Source organism: Pelophylax lessonae, assembly GCF_965119305.1.
Source record: "Pelophylax lessonae genome assembly, chromosome: 1".
NCBI classification, from domain to species: Eukaryota; Metazoa; Chordata; class Amphibia; order Anura; family Ranidae; genus Pelophylax; species Pelophylax lessonae.
The window spans coordinates 14,406,812-14,427,685 of record NC_138768.1 but is presented as its reverse complement, the minus strand read 5'-3'; the positions used below and the strand labels follow the sequence as shown (position 1 = coordinate 14,427,685).

Below are 20,874 nucleotides of genomic sequence, written 5' to 3'. Positions count from 1 at the left end.
CATGATCTATTTTATCTTGTTAAAATAAAATTATAAGTTTTACTCATTTGGTAGTGTGATTGCCCTTAAAGTCCCCCCCCCCCCCCCCCAGGGGGAATTTTTTGTTTTGCTCATAGCTTCTAGGGATGTTGGCAACCCACTTCCAGGTTTTCCTATAGCTGGGGACACGCTACATGGTGACAGAACATGGAAAAAAAATGTATCTTTTTCTAAAAAATTGTGAAAACTACAATATCAAAAAAAAAAAAAAAAAAACTCACCATGGCTTTTACTAAAACCTTTGACTACTTTCCAAAAGAGGGCAATTTGGGGGATATTTGTACTGTTCTGGCATTTTAGGGCATCAAGAAATGAGATCCTCCGTCAGTACATCAGGATTGATCAATTTTCAAATATATACCATAGTTTGTAAACTCTAGAACTATCACACAGGTTAAAATATTTAAACTGAGTTGGGGTTTTTTTAACCAAAGAAATGTAGCAGAATACATTTTGGTCTAAATTTATGAAGAAAGATTATTTGCAACATTTTATAACAGAAACACGTTGTTTTCACAATTTTCTGTATTTTTTCTTTTTATAAGCAAAAAATTAAACCCAGAGGTGATCAAATACCACCAAAAAGTTCTTGAACTTGGTTAAAAAAATTTTTTTAAATAAATTTCATTTGGGTACAGCGCTGCATGGCCGTGCAATTGGCAGTTAAAGCAGCACAGTGCTGAATAGCAAAAAAGATCCTGGTCGTGAAGGGGATAAAACCTTCTGGAGGTCAAGTGGTTAAAGTAAAAGTTTGTTTTATTGCTCATCTCAAGAAGGAACAAAAAAGGGTTTTTCCCACTCCACCCTTCCTGTTTTTAATGTATAAAAAAAAGAAAATTATGTATGTATGTGTGTGTGTGTGTGTGTGTGTGTATGTATATGTATATGTATATGTATATGTATATATATATATATATATATATATATATATATATTAATTTCTCTATCGCTCATTGACAGACGTAGTCTTCTTGATTCTCAAGAACTGGGTTATGTTGTCTCCGCAGGAGTAGGACTAGGCAGAAAGACAAAACGTTCTGGCTCCACCTTAGGGGCAGTCCCTGAGGGTATATCCTCCCTCTCTCTGCTACAGGGAATCAGTTTTTTTCTGTCTAGTCAGGAGTAAGGACCTAAGTTCCTTGCTGGGATCTTTTGGTCCTGGCAAGACTTTTTTTCTTTAAGAAAAAGACATTTTTTAGGTAGTTTTTCTCCAGTGTTTTTCCTGTGAGATCTTCAAGCAAAAATGCCGGACTGGGCGACACTTGTGGTCACCCCAGCCGGCCTACGAGCGCGCGCAGACCATGGCATTGCGCTTGGTCGGCCGTGACACATTCAAGTAAGTATGCGGGGCCGGGCGACGGGCTGGATGTTGAGATCCAGTGGTCACCCCGGTTTTCTGCCTACGAGCGCGTGCAGACCAGAGCTCCGCGCTGGGTCGGCCGCGACGGAGTCCCAGTGGAGGGACTGACCTTGCGAGTTAAGTCTCGCTTGGACGCCAGGAACCAGAGAGTCGAGGCGTCCGGAGTGGTCCACAAACCCCCACCCCGGTGGAGAGGGTATTGTGAAGAGAGGGTGCCTGTCGGTTCGGTATGGTGAGTAAACGTTCCCTTTTTTTCCTCGTTTTGAGGCAGTATGTATTATGGGCCCCTCCATATATGGTCAGTATATATCTGATACTTACAAGTCCCCCTTGTAATACAGCATGTGTTTGTGGGAAGTGGACTTGGTTTGAGAGCTAACACTCTACCCAGCAGACTGTAACATTACAGCAGACATAGGAGGTATAATCCTACCTTATTTGTAGTGTATCTCCTGTAGATCAATATATCGCCTCTTAGCAGAGATGCAGGTGGATGTGCTGGGAAAACGATTTCGGCGGTCCGCCGCCATTTTGCCGTAGACCAAGTGCATGTATGTCCTCAGGTCACGCCGGCCGCCATGTTTTTGGAGTCTTATGTCTCTTCTATGGGGGCGGCCATGTTTTGTGAGCCCAGCTACCTCGTGGAGAGCTGGGAACGCCGGAAGGCGTACACAGGGGGCGGAGCCACGTCCTTCTACCCGGGAAAAAGCAACAGCTCCTTCCAGTCTGTAAAAGACAGATGCTGACTGCAGTTGGTTGGAAACTGCACTGCATCGGTTGGTGAGCCTTGGGGGTCCCTCTCTCTCTCTGTGGGATCGAGAAGCAGGTACTCTGAGGGGCGCTATTGCGCTAGGGGGAGACGCACAAAAAAAAAAAAAAGAAAAAGTTTTTTTGTTTTGCTGGCAAAGGTGTCCTGAATTAACATGGACCCTGCCACTCATGTATCTCCTCCGGATCCCCTCGAGGGGTCTGCGGGATCCTCCAGCACCCCACTGACAATTGAATCATTGTCAGCTATTATGGAAACTTTTGTGTCCCGGGTGGAAGTGGCTTGTCAGGGACAGGGCGCAAGAAAGCGACCCCCGCCTAACCCCTTAGTATCTGAAACCTCGGATTCAGACTCTGAGCCTATTTCTGCAGTTGCAGGTACTTCATCTGGTATTGGTGTCTCGGGTCCTGTCTCTTCAGACAGTGAGGAGGATGTTTCGGCATCCGCCATAGCCCGAGAGGAAGCGTTGGTAAACGCACTCATTGTATCTGTTCAAGAAACCTTAAGGTTACAGGGTATTCCATCGGAAATAGCTGAAACTGAAATCCCTTTTGGGACTAAAAAACGCATCAAAGTGGCGAAGGTTTTTCCATTGCCCAAATGTTTTGGCAATCCAATCGAAGAAGAATGGCGTCTGCCAAAACGCACTTTTACTATTTCTAAACGCATTGACAGGCGTTATCCGTTTGAGGAAACCCTCATTAAGAAATGGACAGAACCACCTGTGGTGGATTCACCAATTGCTAGATTGAATAAAGCCACGGTTATTCCTCTAGAAGACGCTCCGTCTTTTAAAGATCCAGTGGATCGCAAGATAGAAGCTATGTCTCGCACCATGTTTACCTTCATTGGATCAGCTTTCAGACCTATAATAGCTATTGGTCTGGTTTCGCAGGCTGTAACTGAATGGACCAAGTGGTTACGCCGGGACTTAGAAGAGGTCCCTCAGGCGGTATCAGATTTGTTGGAACAAATGATACAGGGGTTACAGTTTGTGTGTGATGCGGCGTTAGACGCCACTCCATTATTGGCGCGAGCATCAGTCTCAGCAGTGGTTCTCAGGCGTACACTGTGGCTAAAAGGTTGGTTAGCCGACCAAGGTTCCAAAAAAGCATTGGCTAATATCCCCTTTTTAGGAGAGCGTCTATTTGGAGCCAACTTAGATGAGATCATTAAGGATCTCACGGGTGGAAAGAGCACCTTTTTACCTCAAAATTTTAAAGGTAAAGGAACTCGTCAAAGACGAGGGCCTTCTTTTTCTGCTCACAAGAGGTTTTTTAGTCCCGCGGGTGAAAAAACTAAGTCCTCCAAAGCTCCTGCAGGAGGCGTCAGGGGTCGTTGGTCGGGCAAGCAAAAGCCCGCCCCCTCCAGACCTGAAGATAAACCGTCCAAAGCCTGAAGGTGCGCCCCCACCCATAACTGGGGTGGGGGGACGTCTTCGCCGGTTCCCGGATCCATGGCTTTCCAGAATCCCGGACAAATGGGTTTGCGAAGTCATAAGGTCAGGGTACAAGATCGAGTTTCGATATCTCTCCCACCGGCGCGATTCTTCCCTTCCAATATCCGACTATCCTCAGATCGTTTAGAAGATCTGCGGAGAGCAGTCACAGATTTACTACAACAAGGAGTGGTAGTCCACGTTCCTTGGACAGAACGGTTTCAAGGGTTTATTCAAACCTATTTACAATACCCAGGAAAGAGGGCAAAGTGCGTCCAATTCTGGACTTAAGAGCACTCAATTCTTTTGTCAACATAAGAAGATTCAGAATGGAGTCCATTCGCACAGTAGCAGCCTTCCTGCATCCAGGGGATGTCCTAGCGTCCATAGACATCAAGGACGCCTATCTTCACATTCCCATTTTCGCAGGACATCAGCGGTTTCTACGCTTTTCCGTAGAAGAGAACCACTATCAGTTTGTGGCGTTACCTTTCGGTCTCGCCACGGCTCCGCGGGTCTTCACAAAGGTGTTGGCCCCAATGTTGGCACTTCTGCGCCAAAGAGGCATATCGATCCTTGGTTACCTAGACGATCTTCTGCTTCATGCAGAGTCTCCTCAGACCTTGCTACAAAACATAGAAATTACTATGATTTCTTTACAGGAATTCGGGTGGCTGGTGAACCAGCAAAAGTCATTTCTGGTTCCCACCCAGAGGCTCGAATATCTGGGTCTAATTCTAGACACAGTCAGGACAAGAGTTTTTCTTCCGGTAGGGAAACTCCGAAAGATTCAATCAGCAGTCCAGTTGTTACTGTCCAACAGCTGGTCTTCCCTTCGGACTTGCATGAGGGTTCTGGGGTTGATGGTGGCTTCGTTCGAAGCAGTCCCATTTGCCCAGTCCCATACCCGAATTCTTCAGCAAGAGATTCTTCTCAGATTGAATCGGAATCCGGAATCCCTGGACAATCAGATCCGATTGAGCAAACAGACCAGAGAGTCTCTGGTCTGGTGGCTTCGGTCTCCGATGCTCAGCCAGGGAAAGTCATTTCTGCCAATATATTGGACGATAGTGACCACGGATGCCAGTCTATCCGGATGGGGAGGAATTCTCGGTCAGTTATCTGTCCAGGGACTTTGGTCCCCGGAAGAATCCAGGTTACCGATAAATGTATTGGAACTGAGAGCGATCAGACTTTGTCTGATTCACTGGACCGAGCAGCTCCAGGGCAGCCCGGTTCGGATCCAGTCGGACAATGCCACGGCCGTGGCTTATGTCAATCACCAGGGGGGCACCAAGAGTGTCCGAGCGGCCAAAGAAGTGGCTTGCATTCTTCGCTGGGCGGAACGATTTGTTCCAGCAATCTCTGCGGTGTTCATTCCGGGGGTGGAGAATTGGCAGGCAGATTATCTCAGCCGTCAGACTCTGGATCAGGGGGAATGGTCCCTCCATCCAGACGTTTTCCACCAGTTGTGCCTACGGTGGGGCACCCCGGATGTGTATCTGTTGGCATCACGATTCAACAGGAAAGTTCAGAGATTCGTGGCTCGCTCCCGCGATCCTCTAGCAGAAACCGCAGACGCACTGATCGCCCCGTGGGGGCAATACCAGCTAATGTATGCCTTCCCTCCTCTCGCGCTACTGCCAAGACTTCTTCGCAGGATAGAGGAGGAAGGAATTCCAGTAATTCTGGTAGCTCCGGACTGGCCTCGTCGAGCTTGGTACGCCGACGTGGTCAGACTGGTGGCGGACGTCCCGTGGAGACTTCCTCTCAGGGAGGATCTACTGTCTCAGGGACCGATCTTCCATCCTGCTTTACGATCGCTGGCTTTAACGGCCTGGCTATTGAGACCCAGGTGCTGAAGGACAAAGGTTTGTCAGCTTCAGTTATTCCTACTCTAGTTGAAGCAAGGAAAGCGACTTCCAGAAAGATTTATCATCGCACATGGAAGTCCTACATTGCATGGTGTGAACCTTTGGGGTTCCGTCCTCGGTCTTATTCGATTAGTCGAATATTGGCTTTTCTGCAACAAGGGGTTGAGCAGAAACTGGCCTTGAGTACTATCAAGGGTCAGGTCTCAGCATTAGCTATCTTCTTTCAGAAGCCTTTGGCTACTCATTCCTTGGTGCGGAATTTCATCCAGGGGGTGCGACATCTGGCTCCGCCAGTGCACGCGCCGTTACCCCCCTGGGATCTTAATTTAGTGTTGTCGGTTCTTCAGAAACCTCCCTTTGAAGATATTAGGGAGATTCCTCTACCTACGTTGTCCCAGAAGGTGGCCTTCTTGGTGGCTATTACTTCTGCACGCAGGGTGTCAGAACTGGCCGCATTATCTTGTCGTTCACCATATCTGGTGGTTCATAGAGATAAGGTGGTTCTTCGTCCGAATCCATCCTTCCTACCAAAAGTGGTTTCAGAATTTCATCTGAATGAAGAAATTGTGTTACCTTCCCTGTGTCCTAAGCCCAGTCATCCGCGAGAGTTTGCTTTACACTCCTTGGATGTGGTCCGGGCGATCAGGGTATACTTGAAAACGACAGACTCGTTTCGCAAGACGGATTCACTTTTTGTGATCCCAGATGGACCCAAAAAGGGGTTGCCTGCATCTGCCGCGACCATTTCCAGATGGATCAGACAGAGGGTAGTACAGGCTTATTCTATTAAGGGTCGGGAGCCCCCGTTCCCTGTTAAGGCGCACTCCACTCGGGCACTTAGTGCGTCATGGGCCTTTCGCCATCAGGCGTCAGTGGTCCAGGTGTGCAAGGCGGCTACCTGGTCGTCGGTGCATACCTTTACTAAAGTTGATGTAATGGCATCGTCTGATGCCTCGTTTGGCCGCAAGGTTTTGCAGGCCGCAATTTGAGGAGACCAGTGGTCTACCTCGAGGGTTTTTTCCGTTGGAAAATTTTTCTTTAGTCTCATTCTTTGTTTATAATGAGCCTTTAAAACTTCTAGTTTGGCACCGGTTGGGCCTTCCAAATTGGATTCGATTTTGTCAATCCCACCCCTCATTTGTGGCACTGCTTCTGGATGTCCCAGCTCTTGAGAATCAAGAAGACTACGTCTGTCAATGAGCGATAGAGAAAAATGGATTTTTGTAAGATCTTACCGTAAAATCCTTTTCTCTTAAGCTCATTGACAGACGTAGTACCCGCCCCTCTATCATTGAGTTGGGTTGGGTTAAATTCTCTGTTACTGCTTTAGAACAGAACTGATTCCCTGTAGCAGAGAGAGGGAGGATATACCCTCAGGGACTGCCCCTAATGTGGAGCCAGAACGTTTTGTCTTTCTGCCTAGTCCTACTCCTGCGGAGACAACATAACCCAGCTCTTGAGAATCAAGAAGACTACGTCTGTCAATGAGCTTAAGAGAAAAGGATTTTACGGTAAGATCTTACAAAAATCCATTTATATATACATACAGTGCCTTGCGGAAGTATTCGGCCCCCTTGAACTTTTCGACCTTTTGCCACATTTCAGGCTTCAAACATAAAGATATAAAACTGTAATTTTTTGTGAAGAATCAACAAGTGGGACACACATGAAGTGGAACGAAATTTATTGGATATTTCAAACTTTGTTAACAAATAAAAAACTGAAAAATTGGGCGTGAAAAATTATTCAGCCCCCTTAAGTTAATACTTTGTAGCGCCACCTTTTGCTGCGATTACAGCTGTAAGTCGCTTGGGGTATGTCTCTATCAGTTTTGCACATCGAGAGACTGACATTTTTGCGCATTCCTCCTTGCAAAACAGCTCGAGCTCAGTGAGGTTGGATGGAGAGCGTTTGTGAACAGCAGTTTTCAGTTCTTTCCACAGATTCTCGATTGGATTCAGGTCTGGACTTTGACTTGGCCATTCTAACACCTGGATATGTTTATTTGTGAACCATTCCATTGTAGATTTTGCTTTATGTTTTGGATCATTGTCTTGTTGGAAGACAAATCTCCATCCCAGTCTCAGGTCTTTTGCAGACTCCATCAGGTTTTCTTCCAGAATGGTCCTGTATTTGGCTCCATCCATCTTCCCATCAATTTTAACCACTTTACCGCTAAGTACTGTAATAGTACTGCGGCAAAGTGGCTCGTTCCCGTCTGACGACGTAGACCTACGTCGTCAGACTCCTCCCCTGTAGGCGGCGCTCGCGCGCCGCCGGAGGGGCGCTCCCGCTGTTTTCATTCACAGCGGGAGTCGGACCAGGGGAGGAGCAGCGGCGCTCGCCGCTGCTCTGTCCCGATCGTCGGGGATCTAGTGTGGAGATCCGCCCGCCTGTGTAAACACAAGCGGGCGGATCTCCTCAGTGACAGGGAGTGACAGATCGGAGTGTTCAGCATAGCTGGACATCCGATCTGTCCCTGTCTCACACAGTCCCCTCCCCCCCCACACGTCAGTAAGCACCAGGCATACATTAACCCCTCCCTTTCCAATAAAGTTAACCCCTTCCCTGCCAGTGTCATTTTTACAGTAACAGTGCATATTTATAGCACTGATTACTGTAGTAATGTCACTGGTACCCCCAAAAGTGTCAAAAATGTCAGTCAAGGGTCCGATCTGTCCGCCGCAATGTCGCAGTCCCGCAAAAAAAAAATCGCAGATCGCCGCCATTACGCGTTAAAAAAAAAACACCAAAAATGACAAAAATCTTTCCCTTTGTTAGTAAACGCAATAACTTTTGCGCAAACCAATCAAAATACGCTTATTGCGATTTTTTTTACCAAACATAGGTAGCAGAAAACAAATTGGCCAAAAATTTTTAAAAAAAATTGGTTTTTACATCTTTTTTGGGGGGAATTTCATATAAAAAAATGTGAAAAATATTGTTATTTTCTCAAAATAAACGCTCTTTTTTTGTTTATAGCGCAAAAAGTAAAAATCGCACAGGTGATCAAATACCACTAAAAGAAAGCTCTGTTTGTGGGAAAAAAAGGACGTCAATTTCGTTTGGGTACGGCGTCGCACGACCGCGCAATTGTCAGTTAAAGTCGCACAGCGCCGAATCGCAAAAAGAGGCCCAGACGTAAGACAGCAAAATGCTCTAGTGGTAAAGTGGTTAACCATCTTCCCTGTCCCTGCTGAAGAAAAGCAGGCCCAAACCATGATGCTGCCACCACCATGTTTGACAGTAGGGATGGTGTGTTCAGGGTGATGAGCTGTGTTGCTTTTACGCCAAACATAAAGTTTTGCATTGTTGCCAAAAAGTTTGATTTTGGTTTCATCTGACCAGAGCGCCTTCTTCCACATGTTTGGTGTCTCCCAGGTGGCTTGTGGCAAACTTTAAACGACACTTTTTATGGATTTCTTTAAGAAATGGCTTTCTTCTTGCCACTCTTCCATAAAGGGCAGATTTGTGCAATATACGACTGATTGTTGTCCTATGGACAGAGTCTCCCACCTCAGCTGTAGATCTCTGCAGTTCATCCAGAGTGATCATGGGCCTCTTGGCTGCATCTCTGATCAGTCTTCTCCTTGTATGAGCTGAAAGTTTAGAGGGACGGCCAGGTCTTCGTAGATTTGCAGTGGTCTGATACTCCTTCCATTTCAATATTATCGCTTGCACAGTGCTCCTTGGGATGTTTAAAGCTTGGGAAATCTTTTTGTATCCAAATCTGGCTTTAAACTTCTCCACAACAGTATCTCGGACCTGCCTGGTGTGTTCCTTGTTCTTCATGATGCTCTCCGCGCTTTAAACGGACCTCTGAGACTATCACAGTGCAGGTGCATTTATACGGAGACTTGATTACACACAGGTGGATTCTATTTATCATCATTAGTCATTTAGGTCAACATTGGATCATTCAGAGATCCTCACTGAACTTCCGGAGAGAGTTTGCTGCACTGAAAGTAAAGGGGCTGAATAATTTTGCACGCCCAATTTTTCAGTTTTTTATTTAACAAAGTTTGAAATATCCATTCAATTTCGTTCCACTTCATGATTGTGTCCCACTTGTTGTTGATTCTTCACAAAAAATTACAGTTTTATATCTTTATGTTTGAAGCCTGAAATGTGGCAAAAGGTCGCAAAGTTCAAGGGGGCCGAATACTTTTGCAATGCACTGTGTGTGTATATATATATATATATATATATATATATATATATATATATATATATATATATATATACCTCTTATAACTGTACCAAAAAAAAAAATGTGTGTGTATATATATATATATATATATATATATATATATATATATATATATATATATATTATTTTTATTTTTTTTTTTTTTTTTATTTTTTTTTTGGGGTAGTTAAAAACAAAAAACAATAAAAAAATATATATATTTAAAACTATACCTAAAATGCTTCGCTTTTGCGTAAAAACTCTGGTCACGCCAGGTCTTCTTTATTGTGCTCTGTAGTATGGAAGGGTCCATTCTGCAATGGTCAAGTCACTTTCTTGTGACATGAATGCTGCCCTTTGGCTTTGCGCATACACAAATGTGAATGACGGTGATATTATAATGTGAGATCTGCTGATAACCTACACAAAAATTAATCCTGTGCTAGAAGACCAAAATCAACATACATTGAAGGTTGCTACCTTGTATATCCCCAAGTGTTTGCCTTGGGGCGCCATATTAGTGCATATTAGAATGCGTGACAGTTTTTATCAAAATGATTTTGATAAAAATTGTCACAGATTTTAATATGCACTAATATGGCGCCCCAAGGCAAACACTTGGGGATATACAAGGTAGCAACCTTCAATGTATGTTGATTTTGACCAATTCCCGACCACCCGCCGTTTTTTTACCGCGGCAGGGTGGCCCTCCTGCGCAAACTGACGTAGATCTATGGGGGTCATGTGCAGGAAGCTAGAGGGGCGAGCGCATGCCGCCGCCGGCGCGCTCCCGCCCCCACTCAGCAGCGGGGAAACCGATGCGTGGGTCAGACAGCTCCGTTTGCCACCTGACACCCGCGATCGCTCCCCGCTGAGAGAGAAGAACGGTCAACCATTGTAAACACAGCTGACCGTTCTTCTCCCTGGAATGATCACAGAGCGCCTGTGATCCTTCTATATAGGATCACAGGTCTCTATGATCATTTCACAAGCCACGCCCCCACAGTTAGAATCACTCCCCTATGGTCTCATTTAACCCCTTGATCACCTATACCAGGGATAATCAAACCGTGGCCCTCCAGCTGTTGCAAAACTACACGTCCCATCATGCCTCTGCCTCTGGATGTCATGCTTGTGGCTGTCAGTCTTGCTATGCCTCATGGGACTTGTAGTTCTGCAACATCTTGAGGGCCACAGTTTGCATATCCCTGACCTATACTATTAACCCCTTCCCTGCCAGTGTCATTAGTACAGTGACAATGCATATTTTTAGCACTGATTTCTGTAGTAATGTCACTGGCCCCCCCCAAAAGTGTCAAAAATGTCAGTTAGGGGTCCAATCTGTCCACCGCAATGTCGCTGTCCTGCAAAAAATCGCAGATCGCCGCCATTACTAGTAAAAAAAAAATGACAAATCTTTGGACACGATAACTTTTGCGCAAAACAATCAAAATACGCTTATTGCTATTTTATTTATTTATTTATTTATTTTTTTTTTACCAAAAATATGTAGCAGAAAACAAATTGGCCTAAAATGTTATGTTTTTTTTAAACTTTTTTTTTTTTTTGGGAATGTTATATAGCAGAATGTGAAAAATATTGTTTTGTTTTTTTTTCAAAATTGTCGCTTTTTTTATTTATAGCGCAAAAAAAAAAATAAAATCGCACAGGTGATCAAATACCACCAAAAAGCTCTATTTGTGGGAAAAAAGGATATACATTTTTTTTGGGTACAGCGTCGCACGACCGCGCAATAGTCCGTTTTAAAGTAACGCAGTGCCGAATCGCAAAATATGGCCTGGTCAGGAATGGGGTAAAATCTTCTGGTCTTAAAGTGGTTAAAGCACAGGAATATTTTTGTATGGGAGGCACGCCCACAGAGCATGGATCAGCAAATAATCCAGAATTCCCCAAAAATCGCACAAATTTTATTTTGGATGTTAAATTGTGCTTTTTTTTTTTATATTAAATGTATAATTTACTGTCTCATTGATCTTTTTGATAAAAACTGTCACGCATTCTAATATGCACTATTTTGGTGCGTCGAGGCAAACACTTGGGATATACAAGGTAGCAACCTTCCGTTTCCCACATGGATACAGAGAAGAGCACAGGGATTTCTTCAGAATAACTATAAGGGCCCTCTATTATACTTTGCCGCTTGCTATAGGGGCACTCTATACTATACTTTGCAGCTTGCTATAGGGGCACTCTATACTATACTTTGCCGATTGCTACAGGGGCACTCTATACTTTACTTTGCTGCTTTCTATAGGGGCCCTCTATACTATACTTTGCCGCTTGCTATAGGGGCCCTCTATACTATACTTTGCCACTTGCTATAGGGGCCCTCTATACTATACTTTGCCGCTTGCTATTGGGGCACTCTATACTATACTTTTCAGCTTGCTATAGGGGCCCTCTATACTATACTTATCCGCTTGCTATAGGGGCACTCTATACTATACTTAGCAGATTGCTATAGGGGCACTCTATACTATATTTTGCTGCTTTCTATAGGGGCACTCTATACTATGCTTTGCCTCTTGCTATAGGGTCCCTCTATACTATACTTTGCTGCTTGCTATAGGAGCACTCTATACTATACTTTGCTGCTTGCTATAGGAGCACTCTATACTATACTTTGCCGCTTGCTATTGGGGCACTCTATACTATACTTTGCCGCTTGCTATAGGGGCACTCTATACTATACTTTGCTGCTTTCTATAGGGGCCCTCTATACTATACTTTGCAGCTTGCTATTGGGGCACTCTATACTATACTTTGCCGCTTACTATTGGGGCACTCTGAACTCTGAAGGCAGGATGAGCAAGAAGCACCGGTGGGGGGGGGCCCCAGAAGAGAAAGATGGGGGCTGCTCTGTACAATACCATTACACACAGCAGGAACTACACTCCTGAGTGAAAGTGCGGGGAGAGGAGGCGCTCGCTTGTTGGACCACTACACTGGGGCTGGTTACCCCCTTTATAGGGGTTCGGAATCTGGTGAGTGTTAACCCCTAAGGGGGAGGCATTAATGAGAGCACCACATACCGCACATCCGGGGGGGGGGGGGTGTTCCTGGATCTGGAATTACTAGAGAAGACTGGGAATGTATTTTAACTAGGGAACGACCGATTATTGGCAATGCTAATATATCGGGGGCTGATATGCACTTTCCCCGATATATCGGAATCGGCCACTGAGGTTACCGATATTGCCGATATTTCGGGAAAGTGCTTGTACCGGAGTGATGTCTGCAGCTAGAGGCATCACCCCGGTACCGGCGTCCCTAGCCGACGGTCGGCTGTCTTGTAATGACAACTGATGCGGCTGAGAAGCGTCTCGGCTGTCATTACAAGGAGCGAAAGGGGACGTCCCCCACCCGCCGCCTTCCGCGGCTCGCCCGGGTCTCCCGTTCCACCTGGAGACCCGGGCATCCTACCTGCTCGGCCGCCGAAGAGAAGACCCAATCAAAGCCACATTCGGCTCTGATCGGGCCTACATGTAAAAGACCCAGGAAGTGATGTCATGACATCACTTCCAGGTACTCTGCGGCAAATTCAAAATAATGCGAGCATTCAAAACTTGGCGTTTTGAATGCTTTTAAGTGCAGAGGAGGGGTTTGGGGTCTTTTAGACCCCCAGATCCCTCCAGCAGAGTACCTGTGAAAAAAAAAAAATGTTAATGTCCGAAAATATCAGCCGATACCGATATCCGATGACCAAAATATCGGTATCGGCACTAAAAAAATATTGGTCGATCGCTAATTTCAGCATTGGATATGTTGTCAAGTGGGAGACTTTTAAAGGGACATCAGCCCTTCACAAATGGACTACCACTCCACATTATAATTTGCCACTGTTCCCACTGCATGGTTAGAGGGATCCCACTTTCAGGGATCTCCCGTGGCTAAAAATATTCACTGGGCACTAGGGACTGCCCTTTGCACATTGTCCCATATATATGGTTTTTCTGCACACTGCAATATTGCACTTCTTTGCACATTGTATCATTGTATCATTAATTTAGTACAGGGGTGTCAAACTCAAATTCATCGGGGGCCGCATCAGCAATATAGTTGCCCTCAAAGGGCCGGTTGTGCGGGGTTCATGAGTGCGCTGGGTACAGAGTGCTGGGTTCATGAGTGCGCTGGGTACAGGGGGCGGAGTTAAGGAGTGCGCTGGGTACAGGGGGCGGAGTTCAGGAGTGCGCTGGGTACAGGGGGCGGAGTTAAGGAGTGCGCTGGGTACAGGGGGCGGAGTTCAGGAGTGCACTGGGTACAGGGGCTACGCGGGCCGCATGAAAAGGCCTGGCGGGCCCGGATTCGGCCCGCGGGCCTTGGGTTTGCCATCTGTGATTTAGCACCTTTTTGTATGGAGTTTTTTTACTGCTTTTATGTGTTACTTTATGCATTTATGAATTCCCTATAATTTTTTAGCTTCATATATACACTATTTCAGTGTGTTGGTTTATATGCTAACCAATTATTGGTACACAAACACATTTGTTATTAACATTTTAATTTTATATTTAGTCTATTTTCCCAATAGGCAGCCTTCAGTGTATGTTGATTCTGGTCTTATAGCACAGGATTATTTCTCACATTTATAATATCACCGTCATTCCCCCATCAGTCACATATGTGTATACGCAGCTCTATAATTTAATATTGTTTATATGTGTATAGAGAAAGCACAGAGTGATTGCAGCATACAGTGCCTTGCGAAAGTATTCGGCCCCCTTGAACTTTGCGACCTTTTGCCACATTTCAGGCTTCAAACATAAAGATATAAAAGTGTAATTTTTTGTGAAGAATCAACAAGTGGGACACAATCATGAAGTGGAACGAAATTTATTGGATATTTCAAACTTTGTGAACAAATAAAAAACTGAAAAATTGGGGCGTGCAAAATTATTCAGCCCCTTTACTTTCAGTGCAGCAAACTCTCTCCAGAAGTTCAGTGAGGATCTCTGAATGATCCAATGTTGACCTAAATGACTAATGATGATAAATAGAATCCACCTGTGTGTAATCAAGTCTCCGTATAAATGCACCTGCACTGTGATAGTCTCAGAGGTCCGTTTAAAGCGCAGAGAGCATCATGAAGAACAAGGAACACACCAGGCAGGTCTGCGATACTGTTGTGGAGAAGTTTAAAGCTGGATTTGGATACAAAAATATTTCCCAAGCTTTAAACATCCCAAGGAGCACTGTGCAAGCGATAATATTGAAATGGAAGGAATATCAGACCACTGCAAATCTACGAAGACCTGGCCGTCCCTCTAAACTTTCAGCTCATACAAGGAGAAGACTGATCAGAGATGCAGCCAAGAGGCCCATGATCACTCTGGATGAACTGCAGAGATCTACAGCTGAGGTGGGAGACTCTGTCCATAGGACAACAATCAGTCGTATACTGCACAAATCTGGCCTTTATGGAAGAGTGGCAAGAAGAAAGCCATTTCTTAAAGATATCCATAAAAAGTGTCGTTTAAAGTTTGCCACAAGCCACCTGGGAGACACCAAACATGTGGAAGAAGGTGCTCTGGTCAGATGAAACCAAAATCGAACTTTTTGACAACAATGCAAAACGTTATGTTTGGCGTAAAAGCAACACAGCTCATCACCCTGAACACACCATCCCCACTGTGAAACATGGTGGTGGCAGCATCATGGTTTGGGCCTGCTTTTCTTCAGCAGGGACAGGGAAGATGGTTAAAATTGATGGGAAGATGGATGGAGCCAAATACAGGACCATTCTGGAAGAAAACCTGATGGAGTCTGCAAAAGACCTGAGACTGGGACGGAGATTTGTCTTCCAACAAGACAATGATCCAAAACATAAAGCAAAATCTACAATGGAATGGTTCACAAATAAACATATCCAGGTGTTAGAATGGCCAAGTCAAAGTCCAGACCTGAATCCAATCGAGAATCTGTGGAAAGAACTGAAAACTGCTGTTTACAAACGCTCTCCATCCAACCTCACTGAGCTCGAGCTGTTTTGCAAGGAGGAATGGGCAAAAATTTCAGTCTCTCGATGTGTAAAACTGATAGAGACATACCCCAAGCGACTTACAGCTGTAATCGCAGCAAAAGGTGGCGCTGCAAAGCATTAACTTAAGGGGGCTGAATAATTTTGCACGCCCAATTTTTCAGTTTTTTATTTGTTTAAGTTTGAAATATCCAATAAATTTCGTTCCACTTCATGATTGTGTCCCACTTGTTGATTCTTCACAAAAAATTACAGTTTTATATCTTTATGTTTGAAGCCTGAAATGTGGCAAAAGGTCGCAAAGTTCAAGGGGGCCGAATACTTTCGCAAGGCACTGTATATACCGACACACTTAATTGCTGCCCTTTGGCTGCCATTCATGTCAATCACAAGGTCCGGAAGTGGTCTGGAGGAGTAGTATCATGCGAGGGTTGGTTTGGTCCAGCAAAGAGGACGGGGATAGTAGCTTCCAACCACCAGTGAACTACCGGAACAGGCACCTACTACCTACAGAGATCTACTTTCCAAAAAGGGGTAATTTGGGGGGTATTTGTACTGTCCTGGTCCAGGTAGCATGCCGAAACTTTTAGTTTTTATTCCTAGATTTCTAAGTTATTTTCTCAGTAATGGCTTTAAGCTTGGCTAGACCTTCTTTTTTTGGAAGGCTTTTTATTTTAGATACAAAATTGCATTTGACTGTCAGGACCTGGACCCGTCCTTGAGTTAAGATGTGAGAAGGAAGTCCTTGAGTCATGAAAGCAGACCTGAAAAGAGACCTGCTTTCTATTAGCTCTGAGTAACTATGTATTGGAGGTGAATTAGTTCTCATTGAGATCGATCTTATCTGCAGGTATAACTACCAGCCACTGGAAGCCTACAAAAAAAACCTGAACTGCCTCTTCAGTCGGCTTTCTGAGGTGCTGAGCCCCGAATGTCTGGTGATATGGAACATGACCATGCCCGTAGGATTCAAAGCTTGTGAAATGCCACAGGTAACTGCACACAATGTAACATACTGCAGTATTGTGAACCAAATGTAGGATTATGTGTGCCGCTCAGGCTGTAATGGGTTCTAGTCCTGTGCCCGCCACTGTAAGTGCCGGCCAAGGAAGTAGCTCATCTCAAGTCAAAACGTCAATATGAAATAAAGGATGTATCCCATGGGCTGCACCTCAAAGCAAACCCGCTATAGTAAAGTGTGTGGCAGTCTCAGCCCGGGCTCCCGCCTGGTCATGCCTCTGACGCATTTCGTTCCACCCCTTGGAGCTTAATTATGGAGAACCCCATGATTAGGTTTCGAGGGGCAGAGCAAACCACGTGGGTTTGTGTTTGTACATGTGCCTTTACAAGCACACCAAAGTCGCATAGGAATTCTTATCTAATGCTGATGCAACTTCTGTGAGTGTTTAACATACACTATACAACCAAAAGTATTGGGACGCCTGCCTTTTTACACACATGAAATTTAATGGCTTCCCAGTCTTAGTCCGTAGGGTTCAATTTTGAGTTGGCCCACCCTTTGCAGCTATAACAGCTTCTGGGAAGGCTGTCCTTGAGTTTTAAGAGTGTGTCTATGGGAATATTTGACCATTTTTCCAGAGTTCGTGAGTTCTAATTCATCCCTAAGGTGGCCAATAAGTTAAGGTCAGGACTTTGTGCGGGCCAGTCAATTTGCTCCACCCCAAACTTGCTCATCCATGTCTTTTTGGTCTTTACTTTGTGCACTGGTGTGCAGTCATTTTGGAGCAGGGAGGGGCCATCCCCGACCTGTTCCCACAAAATTGGGGGCATGAAATTGTCCGAAATGTCTTGGTATGCTGACGCCTCAAAAGTTTCCTTAACTGGAACTAAGGGGCTGAGCCCAATGCCTAAAAATCAGCCCTACACCATAATCCCCTCCACCAATTGATTTGGACCAGTACGCAAAGCAAGGTCTACAAAGTCATGGTTGAGCAAGTTTGAGGTGAAGTAATTTGACTGGCCTGCACAAGGTCCTTACCTCAACCAGAACACCTTTGGGATGAATTGGAGCGGAGACTGCGAGCCAGGCCTTCTCATCCAACATATTGCCTGATCTCCCAAATGCGTTTCTGGAAGAATGGCCAAACATTACTATAGACACACTCCTAAACCTTGTGGACAGCCTTCCCAGAAGGGTTAAAGCTGTTATAGCGGCAAAGGGTGGGGCAACACAATATCGAACCCTACAGACTTAGACATTAAAGTTCATGTGCGTGTAAAGGCAAGCGTCCCAATACTTTTGATGATAAAGTATATAAGGCAGAATACTGGGATGTATAAAAAAGGGGATTCACTCCAGAAATAAAGAGATTATTCTCCCACTCTACAAGACTCTGGTCCGGCCACATCTGGAGTATGCTGTCCAGTTCTGGGCACCGGTCCTCAGGAAGGATGTGCTGGAACTGGAAAGAGTCCAGAGAAGGGCAACAAAAATAATTAGGGGAATGGAGGATATCAGCTATGAGGAGAGGCTACAAGCACTGAACTTATTCTCTCTGGAGAAGAGACGATTGAGGGGGGATATGATATCAATGTACAAATACTGTACTGGCGACCCGAGCATAAGGAACAAACTATTCAGAGAAAGGAGATACAATAAGACACGTGGCCACTCACTAAAACTAGAGGAAAGGCGGTTTAACCTTAAAGTATGCAGGGGGTTCTTCACTGTCAGAGCAGTAAGGATGTGGAATTCTCTTCCACAAGCAGTGGTATCAGCAGGAAGCATCGATAGTTTCAAAAAACGATTAGATGGGCACCTTAAAGACCACAACATACAGGGGTATACAATGTACAACATACAGGGGTATACAATGTACAACATACAGGGGTATACAATGTACAACATACAGGGGTATACAATGTACAACATACAGGGGTATACAATGTACGGTTAACAGCAAACACACATCATAGGTTGAACTGGGTGGACTGATGTCTTTTTTTCAACCTCACTAACTATGTAATTAGGCCTTTTTGGGAGATTTTTTTTTTTTTTACCAAAAGTTTCTGTGCTGTGGCTAGTTACGACTAGTGTAGGCAGAAACGTTTTAGCAGTTCAGATGCCTGGGTGCTGGTAAATGTTCACAAACCGAAAATCTTTCAGGGTAATGCTCAGGCATAGTTTTTTCTAGATGATGATCGGTTTCAAATGCTGCTTTATGAATTGACATATCTCCATAGACCCAGTCTGTCCAGGCAGTATGGTCACCTGCTGACTTGGAAGCATCCATAGGCAGCTTAAATTCCTAATTCGACACAGAAGTCGAATCCAATGCATTAAAGTGTAAGAAGACCACTATTCTAAGCCCGTCTCTGTGAATAACACACTAACTGAAGGAACGTAGAAAGAAGTGTGGTAAAATTGGTCTTAACCACTTAAGCCCTGGAAGACTTTACCCCTTTCCTGACCAGGCCCTATTTTGCGATTCGGCACTGCATGACTTTAACGGACAATTACGCGGACGCGCGATGCTGTACCTAAACTAATTTGACGTGCTTTTTTCCCACAAACAGAGCTTTCTTTTGGTGGTATTTGATCACCTGTGCGATTTTTTTTTTTTTTTTTTTTTTTTTTTGGATCATGCGCTATAAACAAAAAAAGAGCGACAGTTTTGCAAAAATAACAATATTTTTCACATGTTTTTTTATATGAAATTCCCCCAAAAAATGTAATCAAAATTTTTTTAACATTTTGGGCCAATTTGTTTTCTGCTACATATGTTTGGTAAAAAAAATCGCAATAAGCGTATTTTGATTGGTTTGAGCAAAAGTTATTGCGTTTACTAACTAAGGGAAAGATTTTTGTCATTTTTATTGTTTGTTTTTTTTTTAACTAGTAATGGCGGCGATCTGCGATTTTTCTTTTTTTTTTTTGCGGGACTGTGACGTTGCGACGGACAGATCGGACCCTTGACTGACATTTTTGACACTTTTGGGGGTACCAGTGACATTACTACAGTAATCAGTGCTATACATATGCACTGTTACTGTAAAAATGACACAGGGAAGGGGTTAACTTTATTAGTGATGCAGTGGCTAAGTTTGTCCCTAGGGGCGTGGCTTTTCATGTAACAGCAGAGATCTACGATCCTACATAACAGGACCGTATGATCTGTGCTGTTACACAAGGGGAAATGACAGACGGCTTTGTTTACATTAGCCACCTGCCTTTCTCCCTCTGTAACGGATGATCGCGAGTGACCGGCGGACTTCGAGTCCCGCCGGTCACTCGCTCGGAGGTGTCCGTAAACGAGCGGGGGCGGGAGCTCGCCCCCAGCGCCGCGCGCTCGCCCCCTATTGGCTCACAGACGAGTGACGTACCCATACGTCACTTTGCCTGCACGGGGCTGACCGCCGCAGTATATGTACTTGCGGTGGTCGGCAAGCGGTTAATAGTAATTATGAATACATAAGATGGTGTATGCACCAACAATCAGATGATGCTATAAACTGCAGTCAGACAAATGACTCAAGACTGCCTGTTTTTGTGTGTATTGTTTACACCCCTGGAAAAATTATTTAGAATTTGGTAAAGCAGTTGCAACCTTATTTCAAATGCTTCTATAACTTACACTTCATTTTTATTGGTTGGGGGCTTGTCCGGGATCTTGTTGGGGGGCTTGTCCGGGATCTTATTGCTGAATTAGGTTGGAGTGTTTAAAGGCATGGATTTGTTTTTGTTTTTTCCCCCTCCCATGTTTTGCACCAAAAGGTCTGACTGTTCGTTCTTCTCAACAGAACATAAAGCACAATCTGCGCTTGGATATCGTAGAGGGAAATTTCTACAGCTCGACTTTGGCGGACTTCCACAAAATGGACGTGCTAGACATGCACTACCACTTCCGTTTTGACCTGCGCTTCAGGTGTAAAGATGCCATCCACTGGAACCAGCTGGCCCATCGGAAGTATAGCCAGATCCTGTTGGCACATATCGCTCAAGCCTGGGGCGTGGAGCCCCCTAAAGGATTCAAAATAAAAAGTAAGGACCTTTTCTTCGGTGTAACTCACCCTTCTCTGGATTTAGATTTGCAGACAGTGAGCTCCATGATGCTATGGAAAGTGTGCCCATTCTGGTTGTGCTGTATATTACATTCTCTGAACCCACCTCAATTACATTCTCTGAACCCACCTCACTTTTCTAAAGACTGCATCACTTCATATATTGTGATTTGGAGAGAGGGTAT

The 20,874-nt window shown here is 44.7% G+C and overlaps 1 protein-coding gene across 6 annotated transcripts in view; it reads left to right on the top strand.

Annotated features, from left to right (window-relative positions):
• LOC309552847 (PC-esterase domain-containing protein 1A-like) overlaps positions 1-20,874 on the top strand; it is a 97,444-nt gene that overhangs the window by 44,723 nt on the left and 31,847 nt on the right. For all 6 annotated transcript variants that reach the window (XM_082253760.1, XM_082253757.1, XM_082253756.1 and 3 more), the window contains 2 exons: positions 16,518-16,659; positions 20,429-20,669. In XM_082253760.1, coding sequence (XP_082109886.1) covers positions 16,518-16,659; positions 20,429-20,669 — 383 coding nt within the window. The remainder of the gene's footprint in view (positions 1-16,517; positions 16,660-20,428; positions 20,670-20,874) is intronic.